This window comes from Varanus komodoensis, unplaced genomic scaffold (assembly GCF_004798865.1).
Source record: "Varanus komodoensis strain SLA01 unplaced genomic scaffold, ASM479886v1 scaffold11, whole genome shotgun sequence".
NCBI classification, from domain to species: Eukaryota; Metazoa; Chordata; class Lepidosauria; order Squamata; family Varanidae; genus Varanus; species Varanus komodoensis.
The window spans coordinates 2,609,585-2,633,576 of NW_025335317.1; the positions used below are offsets into that span (position 1 = coordinate 2,609,585).

Below are 23,992 nucleotides of genomic sequence, written 5' to 3' on the forward strand. Positions count from 1 at the left end.
GAAAGGGATGAATGAAGGTCACATCTTCAGGTAGCAGTGGATTCCACCAACAGCAATGGGTTGGCCTAAATGACCTTTTAAGTTCCTTCCCGCTCTGTACATAGGATCAAGTCGCATTGCACCCTATGGAATATACAGCCGAGTATATGGGCTCTTGCACTGGGTTAGGGCAAATGACACCAAAAATGGATTTAGCTTCCCCCAAACTTTTAGAAAAAAATATTTGCCAACTTTTAGTAAGAAATACCCGATCTCCCTAAAGCCCAACTTGATCCGTATTTTTAGAGCAGTTTTAATGGGGGTTTAAAAATTAAAGTGCACTGGATAGATGTGAATCTAGGCGGCAGAGTCAGAGGGCAAACAAGAGACATACGGGAAGGCCAAATCTGAGGTGAGGGGCTCCACAGACGACGCCACGGCCGGGGGTTGCAGGGCCGGGCCGGGCCCTTCGGGGGGGCTCTCTTCACGGGGCGCCTCTCGGAAAAGACGCCCTGGCGGTCCGACACAGGCGGCGCCGCTATTACAGGAATTACGGCACCATGGCGTTTCTGTCCCGCCTCGCCCCGCCTGGGGCGCACACGGCCCGGGGCGCCTTACAACACTCGCCCTGCCGGGTAGGCTGGCCCAGCCCGGCCCCCCGCACAGCCGCTCAGCACTGCCACGGCACGGCACGGGGGGCACGGAGGCGCTCAGGCGGCCCGCAACGTGATGGACGTGCCGCGTCGCCTGGCGGAAGTGCGTCGCGGGCGGCCCGCCCCTTCCGTCGCGTGGGCGGGGCGAGGGGCGTGGCTGGCCAGGCCGGGCCCGGCGCTGTGCTGCGCAGTGGAGGCTCGCCCGCCCGCCCGCTCGCCGGCCGTGTGATGGGGGCGGCGCGCCGGCGGGGGAGACGAAGCCCCTGGGGCCACACGTAGGGCGGCCCGCCCGGCGAGGCGAGGCGAGGTGAGGAAAGGACGGCGCTCGGCCTGAGCGCGCTGGGGTCCGCCTGCCTCCTGCGGGGCGGGTCGCGCATCGCCCGCGGGCTCCGAGGAGCCTCCCGGCTCAGGCGCAGTCTGCCTCGCGTGGGGCCTCCTGGCACGCCGCAGGGCGTCCCGCCGGCCGCTCGCCGCGCCTCCCCGGGCAGCGCCCCGCCCGCCGGGAGGAGGGAGCCTCCCTGGCCGCAGCAGTCTACCGCCGAGGAGCGGCCGCTCGCCGCCCGTGCGCTGCAGGGGAAGGCGGCCGGCCGCGCGCATGGGCTGGCCGGCCCGGGAGGGGCGCGCCTGGTGCCCTTGCCGCTGGGGCGCGCTCCGGCGTGCGTCCCCCGCTGGCTTGCTCTGCAGCCGCCTCTCCTGCAGCGGCCTCGGAGCGGGAGGCTCGGGGCAGCGTCGCTTGGCGTGAAATGCGTCGGGCGCTGCGTTGCGTTTCTGCCTGCGGGAAGCTGCTTCGGGGTGCTCGGAATTCAAGCCGTGCAGGGCAGGAAGGGGGGCAGAGGATCTCCTCCTCCACCACGGCGCCCGGTGAAAGTCTCCCCTGTGCCCCACCTACTGTTGGGCATGGGAAGGCAAATGTGGATGCCACGAGTCCGTACGGCTGTACAGAGCCCTTTCAAAACCCCTACTAAAATCATTTTCTGCAGTGTTCCCGGGCTGTTGTCTAAGGAGGATGTGCCCGGGTTTGATTTTTTGTTTGTGTTGAAAGAGCTGCCAGGCCCGAAGCTGAGAAGGCAAGTTTTCCATCTGCTCTGGAGGGAAGCCTTCTTGTGTGTTCTGACAGCTATCAAATATAGTGGGGTGTGAACCGAAGTAACTGCTTGGGAATCTGCCAGTTAACTTGTTGATATAAATAGGCATGTAAAATGTCTGGAGTGTAGACATTTTTTGGGGGAAAAGATCTATAAATATCTCTGCCCTGACTGATCATGCTTTACTCCCTAAAGACTGTGGGGTATATAACACGTACCTTCTCTGTTTGGTGTATTTATAACATTTAGATGTATAACTACCTTGGTTTTATTGAATTAGTATTTATGAATGTATCCAGAGATGGAGCTGCAAGCTGCTGTGTTCCCTGAGAGCTTAAGGAGTCGGATTGCTGCCTTGATAGACTCTAATCAGCATCTTCTGTCCTCTGCCTTCAGTTCCTCCCTATCTTTCCATTTCGAGTTAGATGAGCTTCTCAGCTCGTTAGCTGGCCTGTGTGCTTGGTGGCAGAGAAACCTTAAGATCCCAGCCGCTCCTGTCCCTTCGCACCACCCCACCCCTTTCTCCTGTTCCCTGAGTTGTTTTGAGGCTGCTGTTGTGACTCCGGAAGAGCAGCGGCTGAGATGCTTTGAGGGATGGTCAGGGGAAACCAGTCCGGTCTCAGATTTCCTCCTGCAGTGACTTATCCTCGGAAAGCCGAAAATCTACCATAGCCTTCAGTCTCTGAGACATGTTTTGAAAGTGTTTCTTGATTTTACTCAGTTGGGAAAACTTTACAAACATAAACAGAAAGTTGAAGTTCGAGGATATTCGGTTACACTTTGTAATGGAAGAGTGTTATTTACAGACTGCAGCCCTATGTACTGGACTTGAGCATCCAGCAGTTTCCAGTCAAGCACCCTTCCAGGTTTCACAGGACTCTGTGAAAATGCTTTTAACGTGTCTGTTCTTGGGCTAAGAACTAACAAGCAGCACTGAATACTGGACCAGTCCAGCAATATATTATATCAGCATCCATTCAGGAGCACACTAAAGCCTGGGGAGCTGTGCTGTGCACTAGTTTATGGAGGCACAATCACACGATCCTTCAGTTCGCTAGCAGATCTTCAAGTGCATTCAGATTTGGTTTTGATCCACCTTGGAGGAGGCCTGCCATACTTGGGATAACTCCCTGCTACTCAGCCTGTTTTATTATGACTCTGAAGCACTTCCGTAGTCTCCACTTTTCAAAGTCCCACATAGAAAAGGAACCTTCTACATACCTCTCATGAGTGTCTGCTGCATGTAACTCATACAAATGTTTTAAGTAAATAAATAGAAATTCATGGCCTAATGCTTTGTTTTTACTGGAGTGTTATAATATCAGATTTCGGACTTTCCCCAGATCCTGGCTGTTCAGGATGTTATGGTATGTTTGATGCCATTATAGTTGGCAGTCTTGCTCTCAGATGTGCCAGGACAATTGAGAGAGTCAGTCTGCAGCACTGTAATCCTAAGAAGGGGTCTTCTTTCTTCCAAATCAAGACAGTCTTTGCAACAGTTTGCAGTTACGTCTCCATCTGTGCAAAAAGCAGCCTCCATTTAAGAAGCTGTGGATCAGATACCTTTTTGGAACTAAAACTAAAAATGCACAAAACAGTAAACTTTTGTATCTGTCCTGCAATTTTATTTATATTTGGTGAGATGGTGTATCTTGTTTCTTTCATCCTTTATGTCAAGGATACATGTGCAAAAATAATTGTGGGCAGAGAAGCCGAAAGAATTGCTTGAAATGACAGGCTGGGAAAATGACTCACTGGGAAGTTTCCCATGATAGACACTCCAGCCTCCTTTTCTAAGTAGCGAGTCTAAATGAAAGCATCATGAGGGCAGTACATACATTTTATGGAGATTTGGTACTGCATTTATGAGAGCAGCTTATCCAGCAAAGGAGTCTTACTGTAATTTAAGCAGTAGGCAAAGTACTTGATGTCAGTTTTTAAAAACCTCCATTTTCTGTAGAACAGTCAGAAAACTTGTTTATTGTTCCCTTAACAACTTATAATCTGCCTTGAGTGTGTGTTCATGCACAGAAATGGGGTTTAGGTTAAAAACCAATCCTTGGTGCAGAGCTGCTGGCAAAAAAGTGATCCGGAAAGTTGAGAAAGCATTATTCCTTCATTTATTTGACCCTCCCGTTTCATTATCATTTGGAACTCACTGTGGACTTGCTCCTAAGTGTGAGACTGTTACTGCTGACCTTTGATGTATTGGTGAATGCTTAATAAGCATTGCTGGCAACTCCCACTGCCTGCCTGTGTTTTAAAGGATGTTACTTTTTCCTGCAGTGCCAGGGAGAGCGTGTGCTTGCTTTCAGCTCTTCTGAAGGCATTTTAGCCGAACATTCTGTGCAGAAGGACAGGTTCTGGGTTAATCAGTTGATTTCTAGATTTGTCCAAAGGTAATCTTCTGGTGAGTTTGCATTCTTTTTCTCTGATCCTTTTGTATGTGTATGTCTACTGAAGAAAGATTAGATTTTCTATCAGACAAGAAAAGGTTGAATCAATATAAGCTTTAATAATTATGTTTGGTAAAGTACTGGTTGAGAATACTGGAGTTCTGTTCTTAGTTTAACTTGTCTTCCCCCAGCACCCCTTCTTTCTGTCAAAAAGTGAGACGCAGCAGGTTTATATTTCACCTTTCCACTGTGAGGTCTACTCTGTTTGTGCTGTCTTGGTTCTAGTGGAAGGGCAAAGAGCAAGCACTCTTGGGAAACACCCTTCTCTTGTCAGGTCAAATCCAGGGGTGGAACACATCACAGTGTTTGGGTCAGGAGGTCAGGGCTGCTCCGACTGCCAAGTTCTAAATGTTTGATGGCAGGATCCCTCTGTGTGTTTGAATCTAGACCTCCCGCGTTGGTCCCTTTTAACTGAAAATGGGCACTGTGCTCACCTGCACCTGGTGCATCCTTTGCTCATATTCTGGCCTGGAGCACCCAGGAAAACATGCCCTTGAGAGAGTGGCAGGAGGCCTGAAGTGTATTGGAAGGTCCTTGTGCTTGGGGTGTTGGCATCTCCTCCAGCTCTTGGCAGTGCAGTGCTGTTGGGAAACAGCACACAGAGAGTCATTTTGACCCACTGTTAACCTGTTTACAATGGCCCTTCCAGTAGAATTCTGTCCCTTCCCCATTGTGGGGAAGCTCAGTGAAGTCTGTGTCTGTCTGTCTGTCTCTGTCTGTCTCTGTCTCTGTCTGTCTGTGTCTCTCTCTCTCTCTCTCTCTCTCTCTCTCTCTCTCTCTCTCTCAATTTTCTGGCCTTCGGTGGTCAGCTTTCTTAGCGAGGTTGAGCACCACAGTGAGCTGGATCGAACTATGGAAGGCTGAGCAGCAGCTGTTGCATTATGGAGAGAAGGAATTAGGAACTTGGGAAGGTGCCTTCTGCTAAGGCAGACTACGGGCTCAGTGGGCCTGGCAGCACCTACTCTGGCTGCACCTGCAGATGCCAGGAATTGAACCCAGCACCTTCCATGTGAAAACCACATGCTTCATACTATGCTCTGGTCCCTCCGGAGACAATCAGGCAGGCATCTGGTGAAAAAGTTTCTTATGCGGTGTGCCTACAGTGTTAGGTTGTGTGACGTGGTCAGGTCTTTGGAATCAAGACCATGGCTCAGATTCATTTGTTTTATCAAGTAATTTTCTAGATTCTTCCTAAAGAATAGAATCTAACTTCTATGTTGTGGACCTTTCTGCTTCTTCATGGAAAAATAAAATGTACTTGATTCTGTCCTTTCAGAATAAGAAAATACTTAAGATCTTGCAGTGAAACCTTTGTAAGGCACTTGCCCCTTAAATTCTGGTGGGCAAAAATAACAATAAAAATGAGCTCCCAGCTTTCCTGAGCCTTCACTGTACTAGATAGGGGCTTCTGGGAGTCGAAGGCCAAACTTCCGGAGAGCTGCATCCCACCCCCAAGTGGCCAGGATCCAAAGATCAATTTGCACATACTGAAGGATTTGTTTCAGATCCCACAGAAATGTAGGGTGATGGAGCTGTGTGTGTCAAGCAGCTGCTCACCTGTTTGTGTTGGGGGGGGGGGGGGAGATGTTGACTCCAGGACTCCTTCCCGTCCCTCTGTGCTTAGGCAAATTTAAGTTTCTGCCAAGCATGAAGAGGCCTCCTTTTTTCTGGGGAGTCTTGTGCAAGGATCCACGTGAGCCCCTGAGCATCGCGCACGGTAACACTACTTTCGCTTGCTCCCGCTGCTCGAGTGAAGCATGGTAGTGTGCACAGAGGGTGTTACTCACACTGCAAACACTTCCATATTGTTTTGCTACCAAGGCAAAGGGTTCTTATGCTTCCCCTTTGGAGACAGTCCACTCCCTCTGCATTATCCGAGGAACGCACTGATGCTAGCTCGCCAGCCTGTGGCGAGGCGCTTGATTTCCTTTCCTTTTAGGGCTGCTCCACTGATGGCCAGGAGCGGCATGCAAGACCTGCGTTCTTTTTTATTATTATTATTTTTATTATTATAACATTTCTGTGATCAGCGTGATACCTTGCCATGCAACTCAACCCTCCCAGTCATATTGGCTCTGAAGAGCGCTGAGGGCTGTTCACACTTGCTTGTGACGTAGCTAGCCCTTCCCTAGTGAGCAGGACTGGCTATCACTCGGGCAGAGGGAAAGCTTCCTGTTTGACTCTGGTGTTAGTCACTTTACCTGTCCAGGGTGGGGTATATCAGTATACTGAGAGCTGGCACATTTGTTAAGTGGTGTTACCTGTGTGCTACTTAGGACGTGAGGACATTGCTGGTTATTCTGCTGCCTTAAAAGATGATCTGTCATGCTCCTTGCTAAGGTTAAGCAGCATGTTACGTATCTCTTTTCCATAGCTATAAAATACAGTTGAAATGAGTGTTAACTATTGGAACTGTCTAGCTTGGGGAGCCATATTTAAACTGGAGAAGAACCAGAAATTTAATTCATTGCCGTCCTTGTCAAGGGAAAGCTGTTTCCAGGCATTCTATGTTAATCAGTAGATATAGCAGGCTTTAAAATTTATCCTGAGCTGAAGGTACATGATCTCTCCATTAACTAATGAGCATTTAATTCATTCAGATGCCTTGTTTCTATTCTAATTCTTGTCTTAATGAATTTTGTGCACCACCTTGTGATTTGTTAATGAAGAGTGGCATGTAAATATTGATGAGGTATAGTGGTTAAGAGCATGGGACTGGGACTCAGACGATCTGGGTTCTAGTCCCCACTCAGCCATGGAGCCAACTGGGTGACTTTGGGCCAGTCACAGACTCTCAGCCCAACCTACCTCACAGGGTTGTTGTTGTGGGGATAAGATGGAGGAGTAGATGTAAGCTGCCTTGAGCCCTTTGTAGGAAAAAGGCAGGATATAAATCAATCAATCAATCAATCATTGTCTTCAGCATTTTGTGCTGGTGCATTTGTTAAAGCTGTTTTTTGTTTCTGGATTTTGGATATGGTAGTAATTCTGGGAAGGGAAATTGAGCGATGTAAACAGCCAGAGTTGCTACTGCACTTCATTGAGATACAGCATGTGAGTCTTAAAGTACATGTTGAAATAGTTTCCTAGAAGAATGGTAACTTGATGCTCACTGGACATTACTGTATTCTCAGTCTTTTAAACCATCTGATTTTTAGCAGGTAGAGAAAATGGAAGGCAACAACCAGCTTTGCATTCAGCGTTGGACTACAAGGCATGTGGCCAAGTGGCTGAAGGAAGAAGGCTTTTGCGAATATGTGGACATTTTGTGCGATAAACACAGACTGGATGGGATTACACTACTGACCCTGACAGAGTATGACTTGAGATCTCCGCCTCTGGAAATCAAGGTCCTGGGGGATATCAAAAGGCTCATGCTGTCGATACGCAAGCTGCAGAAGCACCATCTGGACGCTTTGGAAGAGCTCGGGTATGGCAGCGACAGTCCCATTGGTCCCCTGTCTCCGGTGATCGGCTCTCTCCAAGGAACAGACTGGTTTTGCAACGGCGAAGTGCAGCGGGATTGTGACGACTGTGAGCCTGTGGCTGACTTGAATGCTGAACAGTATCAGTATGCAAACGGGAAAAACAAACATTCTGTACGGAGACTGAACCCGGAGTACTGGAAGACCGCGTTGAGCTGCATCTATGTTTTCATTGTGTTTGGCTTCACGTCATTTGTCATGGTCATCGTGCACGAGAGAGTCCCCGACATGCAGACCTATCCACCACTTCCAGACATTTTCTTAGACAGGTAAGTAAGTGCACCTTTGGCCTACAATGGAAACAAGTGTTACCTCAGAATTATTCTGTTGATCCAGAACTGCAGCGAAGTTGGTGCCACTTCCTCTACTGTTTAGAAGATGGGACTTCTGCACTCCTCTCTGGGGGAATTTTCTGCAGCTCTTTGTAGAAGGCCTGTCCCGGTGCAGCTTGTTTGTGTCACACCATCTGCAGTGCTGCTCCTTTCCCAGAATCCAGAGGTGCACAACAGATTGGAAACCATTTCTTCTAACCTGTTACCATGAGCTGTGATGCACTAAGAACTGCAGAAGGAGAACGGGCTCTAAGAAAACAAGTTGAAAATAGCTAAAACTGTAACCAAGATGCTGTTCAAGAGTTAAGATAGCAATGCCACTTTTTTTAGTTTAATAGAAATGTAAAAATGAGCCTTGGAATGGTTTTGCATGCAACTCCTATCATCCCGCTTTGACGCCTGGCCCTAACCCCAAGGACTGGTTTCAAGCCTTAACTTCCTGTAAGCATGGAAGTTATTGGAAGTGGAAGCAATGCAGATTAGAGGTTTTGTTGGGGCCCAGACAGGTCCTGACAACCTTCTCAAAATTTGGATCCCATTTTAGAAGTTCTTGACTCACAGGTGTGTTTATGAATGGAAAGGCCATTTTGTTGCTGACTTTATCGAGCCTTTTTTTGCTCTATAAGTCTATTTGTCTAGGAAAACACCACATCTGACCCAATTCAGGTTGGGTGAGTTGGCAAAATCTCCATCTATATCAGCCATGTTCCAACACTTCCATTGTCTCTGTGGAACGCTTCCAAAATTCAATTTACAACATGAATTATTGTGTAGTTTCCTTGATGAGATTGCATGAAGAATATAGATACCTTCGTGCAGTAACTAGATCAGGGTGTTCTGTCAAGATACTGTACCTGCGCTCCCATTTTTCAGCCATGACCGGCTCCTAAAGCGATGTATGATTAAAACCTGCCACCAGGTGCAGTGCTGCCCATTCCTGATGCATGTAAGCCTCCTGAAGGGGCTTGCTTATGAGAACCCAGCGTGGGGTGTGAGGCATAGTGGGGGTGATTTCCCCTGTCACGTTCCTCATGCCGTGGATTTCCTCTAGCTGCAGAGCAGAAGCCTCAAAGGCCGGGGCTCCTGCCCTCTCGCATGTGCCCTGAGCCTTCTCCAAGGCTGATTTCTGACCTCGGAGATGCAACTGGAATGGTTCTTTCTACCCAGTGGTGGGGAGTGTAGGGCATTTGCTGTCCCCAGTGCTGCAATCAGAGGCCCTTGGGGCTGGGCCTCCGAATAATCCTACCGCCCCACACATAATGTTCGGAGTCCATAACATGTAATAAGAATCTGCATGGGCGTTTCTTGCCGTCCCTTCTAGTTCTTAGCAACGGGTGTCACAATCCAGGTTCCAGGCTTTTTAATGTACTTCTGTATTATGCAATTGTTTCAATGTTGTGTTATAACGTACAGTCACAGAATATCTTCGACACCTGTCCAGTTAATTGCAGCTACCAATTAACTGAATTTTGCTACCAGCCACAATGGCGTCTTGTTAATGAAGTAGGCTTGACAGTGCATCTTACTACTTAGTGCTTTGTCATGACAGGAGTCTAAGAGGACATGTCTCTTAATTTGGTAAACATTATTTTAGTACAGAGGAATGAAACTTGACTTCATTCTGAGCAATTTATATGGACACACAGGATGGTATCCCCTGTTTTGCTTCTTTGTATCATCTCTGCCCCTAAGACTCTGGGTGAGCTACAGCATTTAACCATTTTTAAAAACGGAATCTTCCAAAGCGATTCTATAGATGTCACCTGTACCTTTTGCTGAACAGCAGTGGGCCTTTCTTAGGAATGGCCTTGCTGGAGGGGAAGGGTGCTGCCTCGCAGGGGCGGCTGGTGCACCAAGCTATTGACTCGGGCATGATTTGCTCTCTGTGGCCACAGAGCCGTCTTTGTTGCCATCCCACATGTCCACATAATTGGATTCAGAATCAAGACCTTATTTATATCAGTTCATGGTTAACAAGGAGCTACCATGTGGCTGCTGGGTGCTGGATATTCCAGGGTATCGCTGCTGCCATCAAGGCTTGGACCAGACACTGTTAAAAGACGGAACAAGGCCGGAAGATGACAACAGCTGTCTCTGCGACTGCCCCCTGTGCGACTGCACTTTTGGCAACGCAAAAGCATGTGATTTCATGTGACTTCAGAGCAGGTCGTGCTGAAGCCCCAGCCATTCCCAGCCACTGCATATTTGCAGTCGTAACAGCGCCTGCATTCTACTTCCAGGAAGCATGAGTTGCTGACAGTGATTGCACAACATTTTGCAAACGAGGCCAAAAGGTTAATGCACAGATTTCACAGGCCGACAGAAAACCCTGCCATTTGCTGATGGGGGGTGGGGTAACAAGAGGGCAACGAATGAGCAGTTGGCGTGGGCCACTATCACAGGTTCAGCCATCAGTAGTTCAGAGTCTCAGCTCTTAAATTTACTGTTTGGCTCACTCTTTGTTGAAATGTTTGTTCTTGTGGGTAGATAATATTTCTAGTACTATATGTCAGCTGTTCCATCGTTGGAAACATGCCTGATTCTGATTTAGAGAGAAGTTGTTCCAGTTTATCTACCCAGTATTGTTTCAGTATCCCGTAGCTAGTCATTTGTATCTTGCTTACTTGCCTACAGAAGCAAGTTCCACGATTTCTTTTTCGAACGCTACCTGCCTTCTGTAAATTATCCAAACAGAGTTGGGCAAACATGCCTGAAGAAACTGGATATCACCTTCCATTTGACAGTCCATGCATATTTCAGACCGAATCTTGATGTGTACTGCTATTCTCAATTTATGATGGGCCATGAAGTATCAGATTCATGGCCCATGGCCCATCATAAATTCAGTCCTGCCACTGGAAGACCAAATGCTGTCTGCAGCCTTCATCCAACTGAAATTGGATGTCAGCTGCGGCCTCTGCTCGGCAAAGACTACCTGGCCGGAGTTCTCACTCCTCTGATTGCCTCCCCGACAGATTACCATACTCGGTTGTATATGCCTTGGAAAACTACAGTTGGGGGGACAACTGGAGCTGTTTTTGGGAACGTATCGCCTTAAAACAGTCCTTAAAACAGTTTCATGGGCTCCCAGTCTGTTTCTAAGCACAATTCACAGTTGGTGCTTACCTTTAAAATAGCAGAAGAAGGGGGAGATCTGGATATTGGAAGGATGGCTTGTTTCCACTTATTTATTTAATTTATTTAAAGTTCTTTTATATGCCATCCAATACCACAGATTCTGGATGACTTACAAAAAGCAAAACAAGAACAACATACCGACAAACAACACACTGCATCCAACCATTAATGATAAAATCAAAGATAAAACCAATTATATATTAAAATGCTGGGAAAATAAAAAGGTCTTCGCCTGATGCCAAAAAGAATAAAGCAGTGGCACCAGGCGAACCTCCCCGGGGAGCGTGTTCCAAAGTTGGGGTGCCACCACTGAAAAGGCCCTTCTCCGAGTAGCTACCCTCCTGATTTCCTTTGAAGAGGGCTCCTGGAGAAGGACCTCTGCCTCCGATCTGAAGGGGCGGGCCGGCACGTAGGGAAGTAGCCCTGCCCATACACTGAAGTCCTCTTTGGAGGTTCTTGTCTGGGTGCCCCCCTCCCCCCCCCATTGGAAGTAAGGAGGTGACATCTGGGGACAGACCCACCCGATCCGGTTGTGGCATTCTGTTTTGGGAATGCCGTTCCCAGCGAGGGTCATTCGCTGCTTGCATCCTTTCAGAGACAGCAAAGGCCGCCATGTTTTCTCAGCCTTGAAAACTTGGTAATACAGTTCTGTGCTCAAGGTGAGCTGTTGCTTTTATGCTTCTGGTTGTGTTGATTTTAGGTTTTATTATTCCAAATTAGTTCTTACTGTGCACTAGTTCATTGTTAGCCATTTTGAAGATATTGAAAGAAGGATTATACCTTTGGAAATAAATAATAGGAGGAATAGCTGGGAGAATGAGCTGGCAAGGGTGGGGCTTTGAATTGCTGCTAAACAAGTGGGGATTAAATAGACTGATATAACTGTGGACAGAATGTGAAGGACAAGAAGGGAACTGCCCAGCTGGCATGTCACAACCAACATGAGTGTTTTTCTCAAGCAAAGCGAGTTGGTGTTTCTGCTGTCTCGCCTTGAGACAGAAGTTCCTGGTTCACAGGTCACGGCAAGCACTGAGGGACAGAATTGTTCCTGGGTTGTGTAGTCTCTTTTGTAGCCCGCATCAGCACACTGCTTCATCCGCAACAATGCAAGGTCTTGTAAAACCCTGAATCGTTGTGATTGGCAAATCGGACCATTGTCTATAAAACAAGCAGTGAAAGAGTGGATCATGATAGGAATAGGAGGAAAGCGGAATCAGCATAGAGAAAAATGTCATAAGAGAGCATTGGAGATCCAAAAAGATGGTTTATTTGATTGGGTCCCTTTGACCCAATAAATGGTGGTGAGTTACCAACAGAAATAAAATTGTAGAAGGCCTGGTCTTGAAGGGCAGACAGCATGCATTTGTGATACATAGACATATGTGAAGGCTTGATCTTTGCAATTTGTCATAAAATAAGAGCAATGAATTGAAAACTATTTGACATTTATGGCTTCTTTCCCAGTGCTTTTAAGAGATTTACTGTGCTTCAGAAACGAAAGTAGAAATTGAAAGTGTGAGATGTTTTTTGCAAACCTGGCTCTTGTTAGGCATATTTAATGTGGATTCCTTATGTGAAGGTGATGGCTGGAGAATTAAATCTGGAGGAATGTTACTCAACTATGGTTTGGAGCAGACTTGCCCTGTTCGTCTCTGTGGCGGTGGAGCTTGTTTTTGTTTTGCTTTTTTTTTTAGCAGAAGGGGCCTGTGAATGAGCGGGATGCAGCCCCTTTCCCAACAGCCGGTTTCTCAATGCAGCCGCCTCCCGAGGAGCCAAAGGTCTGTACAAGCACTGCAGGGAGGCACGCTGGAGGTCCTCTTTAAGAGGCGCAGTGCCCCTTTTCTTGCAGTAGAATTGGAGGCTGAATGGTGCCTTAAACGGACCGCCTGCTGTGACGCCTCATTTGGCCCTTAATTTTGGTGCTGTTGTTGCATCCTGTGAGATGTCTCAGCTTGAATGCCAGAGAGCCCTGTGGTTTGGACAGGCACCAAATGCAGAGGGAATATTGCAGGTAGAGCACTCAGATTGGATAGCTGCATTTCTCATGCTACGTCTGTTATAAGCATCAGAAGGGACTATAGATCTTTGTTATATTTAGATTAGCATCTGTTTCTGAAAGGCCAATTGCATCCAGTTTTGAACTTTCTCTTTTGATCTGCATGGACTTCAAAGGATTACAGGGTTTTGTTTTGTTTACTGCAACTTTCACATTGTTATTATCATTACTATTACATTACATTTTTATACTGCCCTGTAGCTGAAGCTCTCTGGGCAGTTCACAAGTTACCCATCCAGATTTCAACCATGCCTGACTCTGCTTAGCTTCCAGGGTTAGGCAGGATCAGGCACTTCAGGCTATACAGAAGCTAAGTTAGTGGGATTTTTTTAAAAAATGGTTTTGGATTTTCAGATATAGAAATACATTTTTTAAGTGCTGCAGAAGATGGAGTAATCCAAAGAAGGGCAGAGACTTTGAAAGTTCTACAAGTATACAGGAATTAGATTCTAATAACATAGTTATTGGAAAGCATTTTGGGGGAAGAAAGAGCAGGTGAAAGCATAGGTTGCAGTACTGTCTCAACAGCATTCCCCTCATACTGCCAGAAGAGAAAATGTACCAGCAGGCATTTTGCATTCTAGCGAGCCATGCTGCCCAGCCGTGGAAGGCACAGCACAAACACCCGGTGGATGATTAGGCAAATGGCAGCCGGCACGCACAGGCGGCTTTTAATCCTGTGGTAATAGTGCAGACCGGCCCATTGTGTCTGCAGGAGATTAGACAGTCTAATTGTACGGCTTCTGGTTGGTGTGAAGCTTGGGCTGTGCCGGAAGAATGGCGAGGAGGTTATTAAGGTGCAACATCTCGTGCAAAGAACTCTCCCAGCGTCTAAAAACTGGATTGGTTTCTTGAAGCCATGCCAAAGCCTTCAGCTTGTGAGGATCCTTGCCTTGAAGCTGCCGTCCCCAGTGGCTCTGTAGAGAAGGACTGCTTTTGCTGTGAGAATGAAATGGTTTGCCTTACTGAAGGTGCTCCCCCCGCCCCCCGGTGTTCTGGAGCTTGGGAGAGGAATTAATGCATTGCTCACCCAAGCAACCTGGAGTCCCAGGGACTGTCCTATTCACAGGACCAAAACAGCATGGTGGGGGGTGTAATCTTTCTCTCATTGGTTTAAATTCTGCACCCATGTCTTGCCACTGTATTCAATACGGCGTGTATCATCTTTCACACAGGTGGTTCAGTTTTTATTCCTAAGTCATCTCAGAACTAAAGTGAGGTGCCTTGGCTGGGCCAAGTCCCAAAACAAGTTGGATTAATTTTTCCAGTTCTGGGTCAAGTAAAGCTCAAATTCAAAAGAGAAAATTGTAGCACTTTCTGTTTGAAACCAATCTTGCTGACATTACTAGCTCTGTGCTATGCAGTTAGGTGCTCCCGTGAAAGCTTTAGTTATAAACCAAGTGATTCAGGTTTGGAAAATGCTAGTTATATCCATTTACTTTGTCTTGTATTGCAGAAGTCAAGGACCATGGCTTTTACATGACTCAGATCTTGCTATTTTCTGTTTTAAGTGTTCCTAGGATACCATGGGCTTTTGCCATGACTGAAGTATGCGGAGTGATTCTCTGTTACATCTGGTTGCTTGTTCTCCTCCTTCACAGACACAGGTATAGTTCTTCAGTTACTTCCTTGGAAACAGTAGGCCCCCCTGTTTGCAGACTTTGCGTGCATCTATTTACCAGTATTCCAGAAAAACTTTGAAGAGAGCTTGACTCAAAGTGGAAAACTGTTTGTCCAGCTCAGAACAAAGGAGCGGATCCTAATATGGGTTGATGACCAACATTTTTGAAAAGAAGGCATCTTGTGGGCTGGGCTGGGATGAGCTGGGAGCCTCCTGTGCAGTGTGGTGGAGGGGGGAAACTTGCATTCCAGAAACTTCCTGCATAACTCTTGTTGCTTGTTGTTCCTAGATCAATCCTTTTACGACGCTTATGCAGTCTTATGGGTACTGTGTTCTTGTTGCGTTGTGTTACCATGTTTGTGACCTCACTGTCTGTGCCAGGCCAACATTTGCAATGTTCTGGAAAGGTAAGCTGAGATTGCCACCTCATCTCTCCTTTCTTCCCACCTTGCTCATTGTACTTCTGCAACAGGGAGCAGGGACTTTCGACAAGCCGCTTAGGGTCATAGGAAGTGTTCATTAACCTGGTGAAATTATTTGTCTGTCTAGCTCAATAATCAGTCAGGGTGCAGGTTTCTAGGTCTTGGGCAAAGTTTTGTATCGTTGTCTTTTAACCTGTCCCTTTAGTATTGTGCAAGCTGAAGACTGATTAACACATCAAAAGCAGTGAAAATACGTGGTTCTTGCCTACATACATCGAATGCATATGTATTTTATGCACACTCATGGGTGGCTGGATGGATATACACACTGTGTTTATAAGCTATCATGTCCTAAATCCAGTAGCAAAATATGGAATCCTACTATGAGGGTGGGTATGTTGAGGAAGCCAGTGCATGGAGCGTTCCCTGCTGGAAGCAGAGAAAACCCGGTAGAACTGATGACTGACATGTGTTTTAAGTATTAAATCCAAACAGATCAAAACAAAAATCAAACAACACCAAAATATAGCTTGTGTTTTACCAAAATAAAGCACAAAGTATATTTTGATTGTGTGTGGAACATAGGGGCAAAGCCAGTAATTTTCTGAAGTATGTAAGTCTCCTCAGGCATTCAAAATGTTTTTAACACTTTGCTCACTCTGATTTTAGCTATATGGCAACGTGTGGGCAAAACTCCAGCGCGCCTTTGCCATTTGGAGTGGGTTTGGCATGACGCTCACAGGAGTACATACCTGCGGAGACTACATGTTCAGCGGCCACACAGTCGTCCTGACTATGCTAAACTTCTTCGTCACTGAATGTGAGTACAGCATTGAAATGATGCACAGTTACCATCACTACACCCGCTCCTCTGTTCACATCTTACTGTCCTGTATCGTATTCCACTTAGCTGACTAAAGGTTTCAGTGAGGGGAAAAAAACCAAGTGTCAGTAGGCAAAAAGAGGAAGCCAGCACAGGTTGACTCTACTCTTGTGGAAAGCAGAGTTAGAGAGGGTGTTGGAAGACAATGTCACAAAGATTTCACACTGTCTCGCATGGGCATCAAGTGCAGCTGTGGGCACTTGTCAGGCTTATTGGCTGTGAGAAAGCTGTGGGGCTGCTTCCATGTGGCACCACAGTACACACTCACACGGTAGAGCATCTTTGTCACAGGCGCTTTTGTTTCTTCCTCAGTATCCTTGGCTCTGAAGTGAGGTGCCTTGGCTGGACCAGGTGCGGGTGGTGGGTTGAAATCGGCCAGGGACTAGGCAATGCTGAATCTTCGAAAACTTAGTATCGATCATGTGCAAGAAGTGTGGGCAAATAGGAGCAAAGGTGCAGTATTTCAGTCTCAGACAAGTCTTCATGATCAGTATTGATGTCAAGTGAAATTAATATTTTATTAGCGCAGGAAGTAGTACAGATATGAAAAGCATGTATTTGGCACGACACCTAGTTCGTGCTGGTGCTCTGGAAAATAACCCAGAAGTAAGACATGGGCCCTGCTTGAAGACACAGAAAGTAAGAATCATGGGTAGTAAAGTCAGAGGAGGGAGAGAGCTTTGAGAAAACTCACCTCCTTAATAAGGGTATCTCTGCCTGGCCCTCTTCTTGCTGAAAAGAAGGGTAGCCTTCTTCAGAGCGGGCTTGATCTGTGGGTGCGAGGGTGTGGAACTTGTACTCCAGCAACGCATGGAAGGCCCTGAGCATTTACTGCATTTGTAAGCTGCTCCGAGGCTTATGCGAAGTGGGCGGCATATAAGTTTGCTAAATAAATAATAAATAAAATAATAAATAATAAATACTGGGATTGATGGGTCTTGGAAGTGGGACAACTTCTGGAGGACCCTTACAACTTCCCCACCCCTAGGGTGATGTGAATTGCTTTCCCTTACCCTCTGCTGCTAGCTGATACTAACCATATACTGCCGCAGAGGGTGAAGGGAAACAAACCCAGCAGTCCTGAGAACACAAAAGCAACCGTGCTGGATCAGGCTGAGGTACATCGAGTCCAGCACCCTCTTCATTTCATGGTTGACAGGCAGGACATGAGTCAACCACACTGTCCCATCTAAGTTCCCAGCAACTGGTGCACAGAACCACTCAGCCCCTGATACTGGAGGTCAGAAACTGCCAGCAAAATTAGTCGCCAGGGATTCCCTTCTCCTCCATAAATGCGTGCAGTCCCCCTTTACAGCTGTCCAGATTGGTGCCCATCACTGCACGCTGGGTGAAGTACCCGAGTATCTCTCCAGAATCCAATCAACCAGTCAACTTCATGGGATGAGGCCGGGTTCTAGTCAGTCACATGTCCAAAGTATCCCCTCCTTATATTGTTACGATGCATTAGATACTGTGATTGCTTGAATCCACACTGTCCTCTTCCTTAGATACACCAAGAAGCTGGAACTTCTTGCACACTCTGTCCTGGGTACTGAACCTCTTTGGAATCTTCTTCATTTTGGCGGCCCATGAACATTACTCCATTGATGTCTTCATTGCCTTCTACATCACCACAAGACTGTTTTTGTACTACCACACACTGGCTAACACAAGAGCCTATCAACAGAGCCGGAGGGCCAGGATCTGGTTTCCCATGTTCTCCTTTTTTGAATGCAATGTAAATGGCACAGTTCCAAACGAGTATTGCTGGCCCTTCTCCAAACCAACTATAATGAAAAGATTAATTGGCTAAAGAGTCCTGGATTTAATTCACATCTGGGTGAAGTATTTATGACGAACTTTCTCCAAGAAGATCTGGACGAAAATGGTTTCTCTTGTCCACGTGACCACCTTGGGCCTTGCGTGTTCTCTCTCAGCCGCAAGGCTAAGAGATGCACAGTTGCCATTTTCTTAAATATGCAGCAGAGTTGCAAGGAAGTTCTGCATGAAAGTTATAACTTGTTTACTTGGAAGATTTCAAATTGTGCTTTAGTGAGGGAATGACTTTGGATTGGTTAACATCAAATGCCACCTACTTAGCTATTGTGTCTCAAACAAACACTAACACACCAAGTGTTATACTTCTAAAATAACTGTCAAAGGGGAATAGGATGTTTGTGGGGAGGGAAACATTCACCCAATGAAAACAGCCCCAAAAGCTTTAGTATGAGAAATACGTGGTGTGTATGGAAGGGGCAAAGTAATGGGCTCGAAGAGGTGTCAGAACACCTCTAAATAAGGCTTTGTTGGCTTGAAATTCCGAACAGGGCTTTTGTGATTTGGAATAAAGTCCACCATGCTGTTCTGCATGTACAGGATTTCCTTGTTTACGTTTCAGTAAATTGGTAAAGAAATACGTTCTCTCTCTCAAAATGTCGACACGGTTTTAGTGCCACAACTCTTTCCTTACAGTATTAAACACGTACATTTGTGCCTGCTTTTTAAATGCTGGTCCTAGAAAAATAATACGATGACGACGACAACAACAACAACAACAACAACAGTAGTAATAGTGTCCAAAGAGGTAAGGTCCCACTGAACAAAGGCAAGGTGTGGTGTTTTGATTTTGTTAAAGGAAATATTGAAATATTTTTGAATTGCTCTCATTTGTTCTCTCCCCTTCGTTAGACTACTCAAATGCATCTTACTCAGCTCCTTGTAGCATGGAAAGATTTTGAAACTTTGTTGACTGAGAAATTTATTTTCAATAAACACTTATTCTGAGTTTTTTCTAATAAGTAAAAACGATCTTAATCAGCTTAACATTGATGGTGAGTATCACTTTCACTTTCTTCGAAAACTCTTCTCATCATTGCTAAAAGAATAATGAGTAGAGCTGGAGCTTAAAGTATTAGCAGTCTTGCAGTCATAGCACATGGCACTTAGCAATCCTGCAGCCCCTGTATTTTCCAGTGAAGTCTCGCTTTTATAATACTTACCCAAAACTTCTAAACCGTATTTTAATTGGAAATTGTACCTGAAATGCTTGGACATGGCAAAGCTTATTAGCACATTGCTTCAAGTGTGAGTTCAGATTGCACGAGTTCAAAACAGGCAGTGTGTGCCAGGGGCTTCGTTCGAAATTGGCATTCAGGTTTTTCAAGTCCAACACGAGTCTCATTCTCCAGCCACGCCATCTGTGCGGACCAGTTAAATGTATAAATCTGGCGTTCAAAGTTGTGCACAATAGATTCCTCACTCCATTATTAAAGAAACAATGCTGTATGTGACTCTCCTGTAACACACCCGCCTTGCGTGGCAAAAGCCACTCAGGTAATTACAGTGAATGTTCAGGTGGAGACTTCGTGTCACTCCCTTTCCAGGTCCTTTTGCTGGCAAGCGAACCGAGCCAACCCCGCAAAGCACATTCTTCTCTCACACACGGGAATGAGAACTGATTCAGAAGAGGAGTTAAGAGCACCTGCATTCTCACTGGTGTTTTTAGAATGGGAGAGGCAGTGCAGGCATTTCTTTCTGCCTTAAGTGCAGCAAGTGTTGCTGTACACGGACTGCTGATAATTGCAGCAGAAATGCACAGACCGTTACTTTGAACAGTATTCAAGAAATGTTTTCAGAAATACGTTGAACTAGAAATACATGTAGTGAACATGCACATCTACACATTAGGTGTATTTGCAGCTAGAGCATTGTATAGCTTCTAGCTATATTTAATCTTGTCACAATAACACTGTATTTATTTGAAATGACCACTTCAGTATCTCTCTGTGCCACTGCAAAGGGGAAAAAATACCTGTATCAGAGCATGCCTTATTCTGCATCAGTTGCAATATAGAGTGGGGCCAACACCCCGCAACTGAAGACACGTCGTAAATCCATTTATCTGTGGATAAATTAGGTAGAAGGTAGTCTGCCTGTATAGCCAAATGTACCATTTCTTAATCACCCAGACAGAAGTAGCCTCTTAAAGGCTTTTACCATTTGCAGTGGTAGAATTCCTGCAAATGCTTTTCTTGCATTTTGAACAGGATAGTGTTCCTTTCTGGACAATACTTGAGTGGCACACACCCTCACATTTATTAGCGCTTTCCTTCAAAGAGAAAGACTTCTCAAAGCACAGGATGTTGGTGGTTTAAAACAGATTTTAGTAAAATGTCATTGGGAATTCCAGGCAGGGGCAGCTGCTCCCTTAAGTTTACAATTCCTTTTGTAAAGGAAAAGAGCCCATACCTACCAAAAGGCATCAAGAGGTTTACAGTTCCGATTTACATTACATTGCAAGCAGTATTAGATTGTCAGTTCCAGTTGAAACAATGACGCCAATCCAGGAATTGTGTGATAAATATATTGGAAGTGGTGGGAGATGACACAGTGGCTCCATCCCTACATAATGGCAGCGGAGTGCATCTGCCGTTTTGAGTATAGCCCTTGCCATCCGCCGAGCAAAAGTAATTTTGAGGCATGCAAACCTGGATGGCTTGGGCTAATTGTGGATTAACAACCTATAGTTAACCTATAGTTAGTTCTAGGTTAACTGCATCATGTGTTGGAGGCTGCGGATTGGTGGCGGCATGTGCTGGGCCTTCAAACCAACAAAACGGGTTAATTTGTTGCCATTATATGCGACTGGGGCCTTTGTGATCTGTGGATGTTTACCTGGAGGCAAGCACCACTGGGGCCTAATTTCAATATTGTGCAGGTGTCCATTGACCACATTGGTGAGAAGAAGCCTTGGGTTCAATGGAACTTTGGTCACACAGAATTTGCATGATATATTTAGCTCCACTTGGTGGAAGGAGAAGGGGTGCGGAGAAGATTAACCAAAAGAAGCCTGGTTCTTCAGGTGGGAACTCATTATTTAAGCATAATATGTATGAAATCTGTTCTTTTTCTTTCACATAATAGAAACATCCTAACAGTCCTGTGGACTACATTGCACTTTGACTTCTAATTTTAAAAATAGTCATTATATGAATTATTGTACTTCAAATAGTTACTAATATATTCTTTACCTTGTCATTTGAAGTTGAATTGCACATTTGTTCAAGAGAAGATAAAGCTACTTTTCCAAAAGTTTTCTGCTGTGGAGTGTCTCAAAATAGGGCATTCCCGATTGACACTTCTCCTTTTTACTTTAGAAAAGTAAATATATCTTTCCCTATCACTTATTACTCAGTCTTCTTGGTTTGGAATATGTTGGTAGTTGGAATTAAGAAGGTTTAGGAAAGCAGACAGAATTTGGTGCTGAAAATGGGAAGCTGAAGTAACTGGAGTGCTTTGTGTTCTTACACTTGGAAACCTTTGCTGTACACTTTTTCTTTAGTCTGATATAATTTCCTTATTTACTCGTGTGGGGTATTTCTACCAGCTTTTGGTCCTGAACATTGCCCTGCTTGAAACTTAGGAGGTGGTGAAATATGCTAAAGAACCATTCATAACACTATAATTTATAATTTGATAAATATATTTAATGTGGGGGTTATTGCTCTAAAACTCAATGGGAAATGATTAACACACCCATTACTCAGAATCTGTCGTGTGCAACAGGCTGTTTCAATCAAAATAAGAATGCGTGCGAATTACACACACACTGATCCCCCAGCTACTTAAATAACCAAGTAACATTGTTGAACTTGTGAGCCTGTTCATTCCGTAAAGAAAAGTGTGTGCTATAGTTACAAAGCTGTTGAATTGTGTAACATTTCAGTACTGTAAGGACATTGTAATGATAGCGGGATATGTATAATCTTAAAACAGGACGTTTTTGAGTAGGAAACTGGAAGCATTTAGACAACTTGTTTCTGGTCTGCCAAAAGGGGACTTGATCTAGAATAGGTCCCTGAGCCCAGTGATCTGGAGATGTTCCTAGGCCACTTTAGACCTCTGTGGGTATATCCAGGGTGACATGGAGTCAGTGATGCCACTGTACTATAGAGGAGGCCTTTGTGCATGCCCAGAGGTCTAACCTGGCCTGAGGAAGGCCTGCTGAAAGACAGACTGCTTGGTCCCACAGCCCTATTTCCTCCATCTTACATTAAATGAATTATGCACCTGCATTTTACTCAGTGTAACCAGGGTGAGTGAAGAATAGTAGTAGTTCTAAAGCAGTTGACTTGGTGCTTAACACTGACATTTTGCTTTTAATCTCTCCTCTGCCCCTAGAGATTATTGTATTATTTGAAGGTTTGAATGTTCCTATTGTGGAAAAGTTGGAAGCACAGATGTTGTGTAAATAAAGATGGATTTTGTTCAGATTTGAACCCAAGTTTAATTTATATTGTTTTGTATGTGCTGTATTAAACGAATGAAACATTACTTCGAAGATGCATTAAAAAGAAATAAATGACTAATCCTGCGTCATAGGTATTTTTCTCTAAATGGGCATCTAGCGAAGACCTGCCCCATTTCCAAATGCGCCACAGGAAGACAGCTGGAGTTCTGTGGCTTAATTTCTCAGCGGCTTCTGTGAGCTAGAAGTTGCCTGTATCAGTTTTGCTGCTCTGAGCTTTCTTCTTACTTTCTAATCAGCCTTGGTGGGGCTGGAAGATTCCGCTGTCGTCCCGCTTTGGGTGCGACTGAACCCCTTTGGCTGAGAAATTCAGCAGTGCTCCTTGCCCCACCAGTGGTATGTTACTGCTGGCAACCAGATCTTACTGCGTACAACATATATGCAACATACCACGCTGTCCTGAGCTAGGTTTCCGCCCTTTGCACATTCAAAGCACAGGCTTTTCTTGCAAAACATTCTTTATTGACCAAGACCTTTTCTGGAAGCACAAACATCCAGAATGAATCTCTGAGGATGCACAGAGCAGTTCTTTGAACCCAATCTAGTATTTATTTCTAGGAACTCTCCTTATGAGTATGTTGGGTCCCCATCCTTTTGGGAGGGGCCTTTTGGAAGCAAGCATGCCTCTCTGCACTCCATTCTTCTAATTGGACTGCCCTCCTTGCCAACTTTGTGTCATGGGTTTGAGAGCCTTGTCTGAGAAACTCCCCTGCTCACCTGTTCGCATGGTGATTCTCAGGAGCACCTGGGGAATCTGGCCTTGAGCTATATAAGCGCCTCCGCTTTTCTCATCTCAAAGTCTGGAACTGGCCCACATTCCGAGCCCTCCCCTGCCCGCCCTCCTCTGAAATCCCATGGGCAGGCCTTGAGACTGTGCCAGAAGCAACCGTCTTGCTCCCAGTAATTGCACAAGAAATGTTGAGGCTCCCTAAATTTGTGTTTCAAGCTTGGGACTAAACCTCTGCTGAAATGGAGTGCCCCATAGTCTTGAATGTTGCTCTTGTCTTTCGTTTTGCACGTGTTGAACATCCATTGGACATTAATGGAACTCTAGTTCCCAGAAATCCCACTGGCTGGCAGTTTTGAAATTGCTCATCGACTAATACATTTGATCAAGTTTTTGGATGCATAGATCTTGACAGACGCCAGTCTTACGAATAGCTAATTTTATAAATGTACAGCAGGAAAAACCCTAGCAAGCGCATTTAGTCTAAACCTAATTACAATATTGGCTTACATATCAAAACCCAATATCGCTAATTAGATTTCGGTTGTCAACGAAAGATCGGGAGTGCAGGTGGGTTTGTGGGAAATGCATGCAAAGGACAAATGCTCCTTGTTGAGAAAGGATCAAGTTTGCAAGTATGCAGATCTGCATTTTTGCAGCAGGTCTAAACCGAAACGCGTATCCAAGCTGTGCCCAAATCCCCTTGCATTGGAAAACCAACCCTGAAGCTGCCTGGCCGTCAGCGTCATTCACATGGACATCTCATACGCTCATCAGGGTTACATGGGCTTCCTTTGGAAAGCAATATTGAGAGGGGGGTGTGGGGAGCAGAGAACATGCTTGGCTCC

General features: G+C 45.7%; 1 protein-coding gene across 3 annotated transcripts; it reads left to right on the forward strand.

Moving 5' to 3' along the window:
* Nucleotides 1-918: 918 nt before the first annotated feature.
* Nucleotides 919-22,478, forward strand: SAMD8 (sterile alpha motif domain containing 8). Of its 3 annotated transcripts, none has more exons than XM_044420256.1 (6): nt 919-939; nt 7,332-7,927; nt 14,696-14,791; nt 15,095-15,212; nt 15,897-16,047; nt 17,619-22,478. In XM_044420256.1, exons 2-6 carry the CDS (start codon nt 7,344-7,346, stop codon nt 17,921-17,923), a joined length of 1,254 nt encoding a protein of 417 aa, XP_044276191.1. In that variant the 5' UTR covers nt 919-939; nt 7,332-7,343; the 3' UTR covers nt 17,924-22,478. The 3 variants fall into 3 exon arrangements, with proteins under 3 accessions (XP_044276191.1, XP_044276188.1, XP_044276189.1); XM_044420253.1 differs by lacking the exon at nt 919-939 and adding an exon at nt 1,453-4,127; XM_044420254.1 differs by lacking the exon at nt 919-939 and adding an exon at nt 1,453-1,699.
* The last annotated feature ends 1,514 nt before the right edge of the window (nt 22,479-23,992 follow it).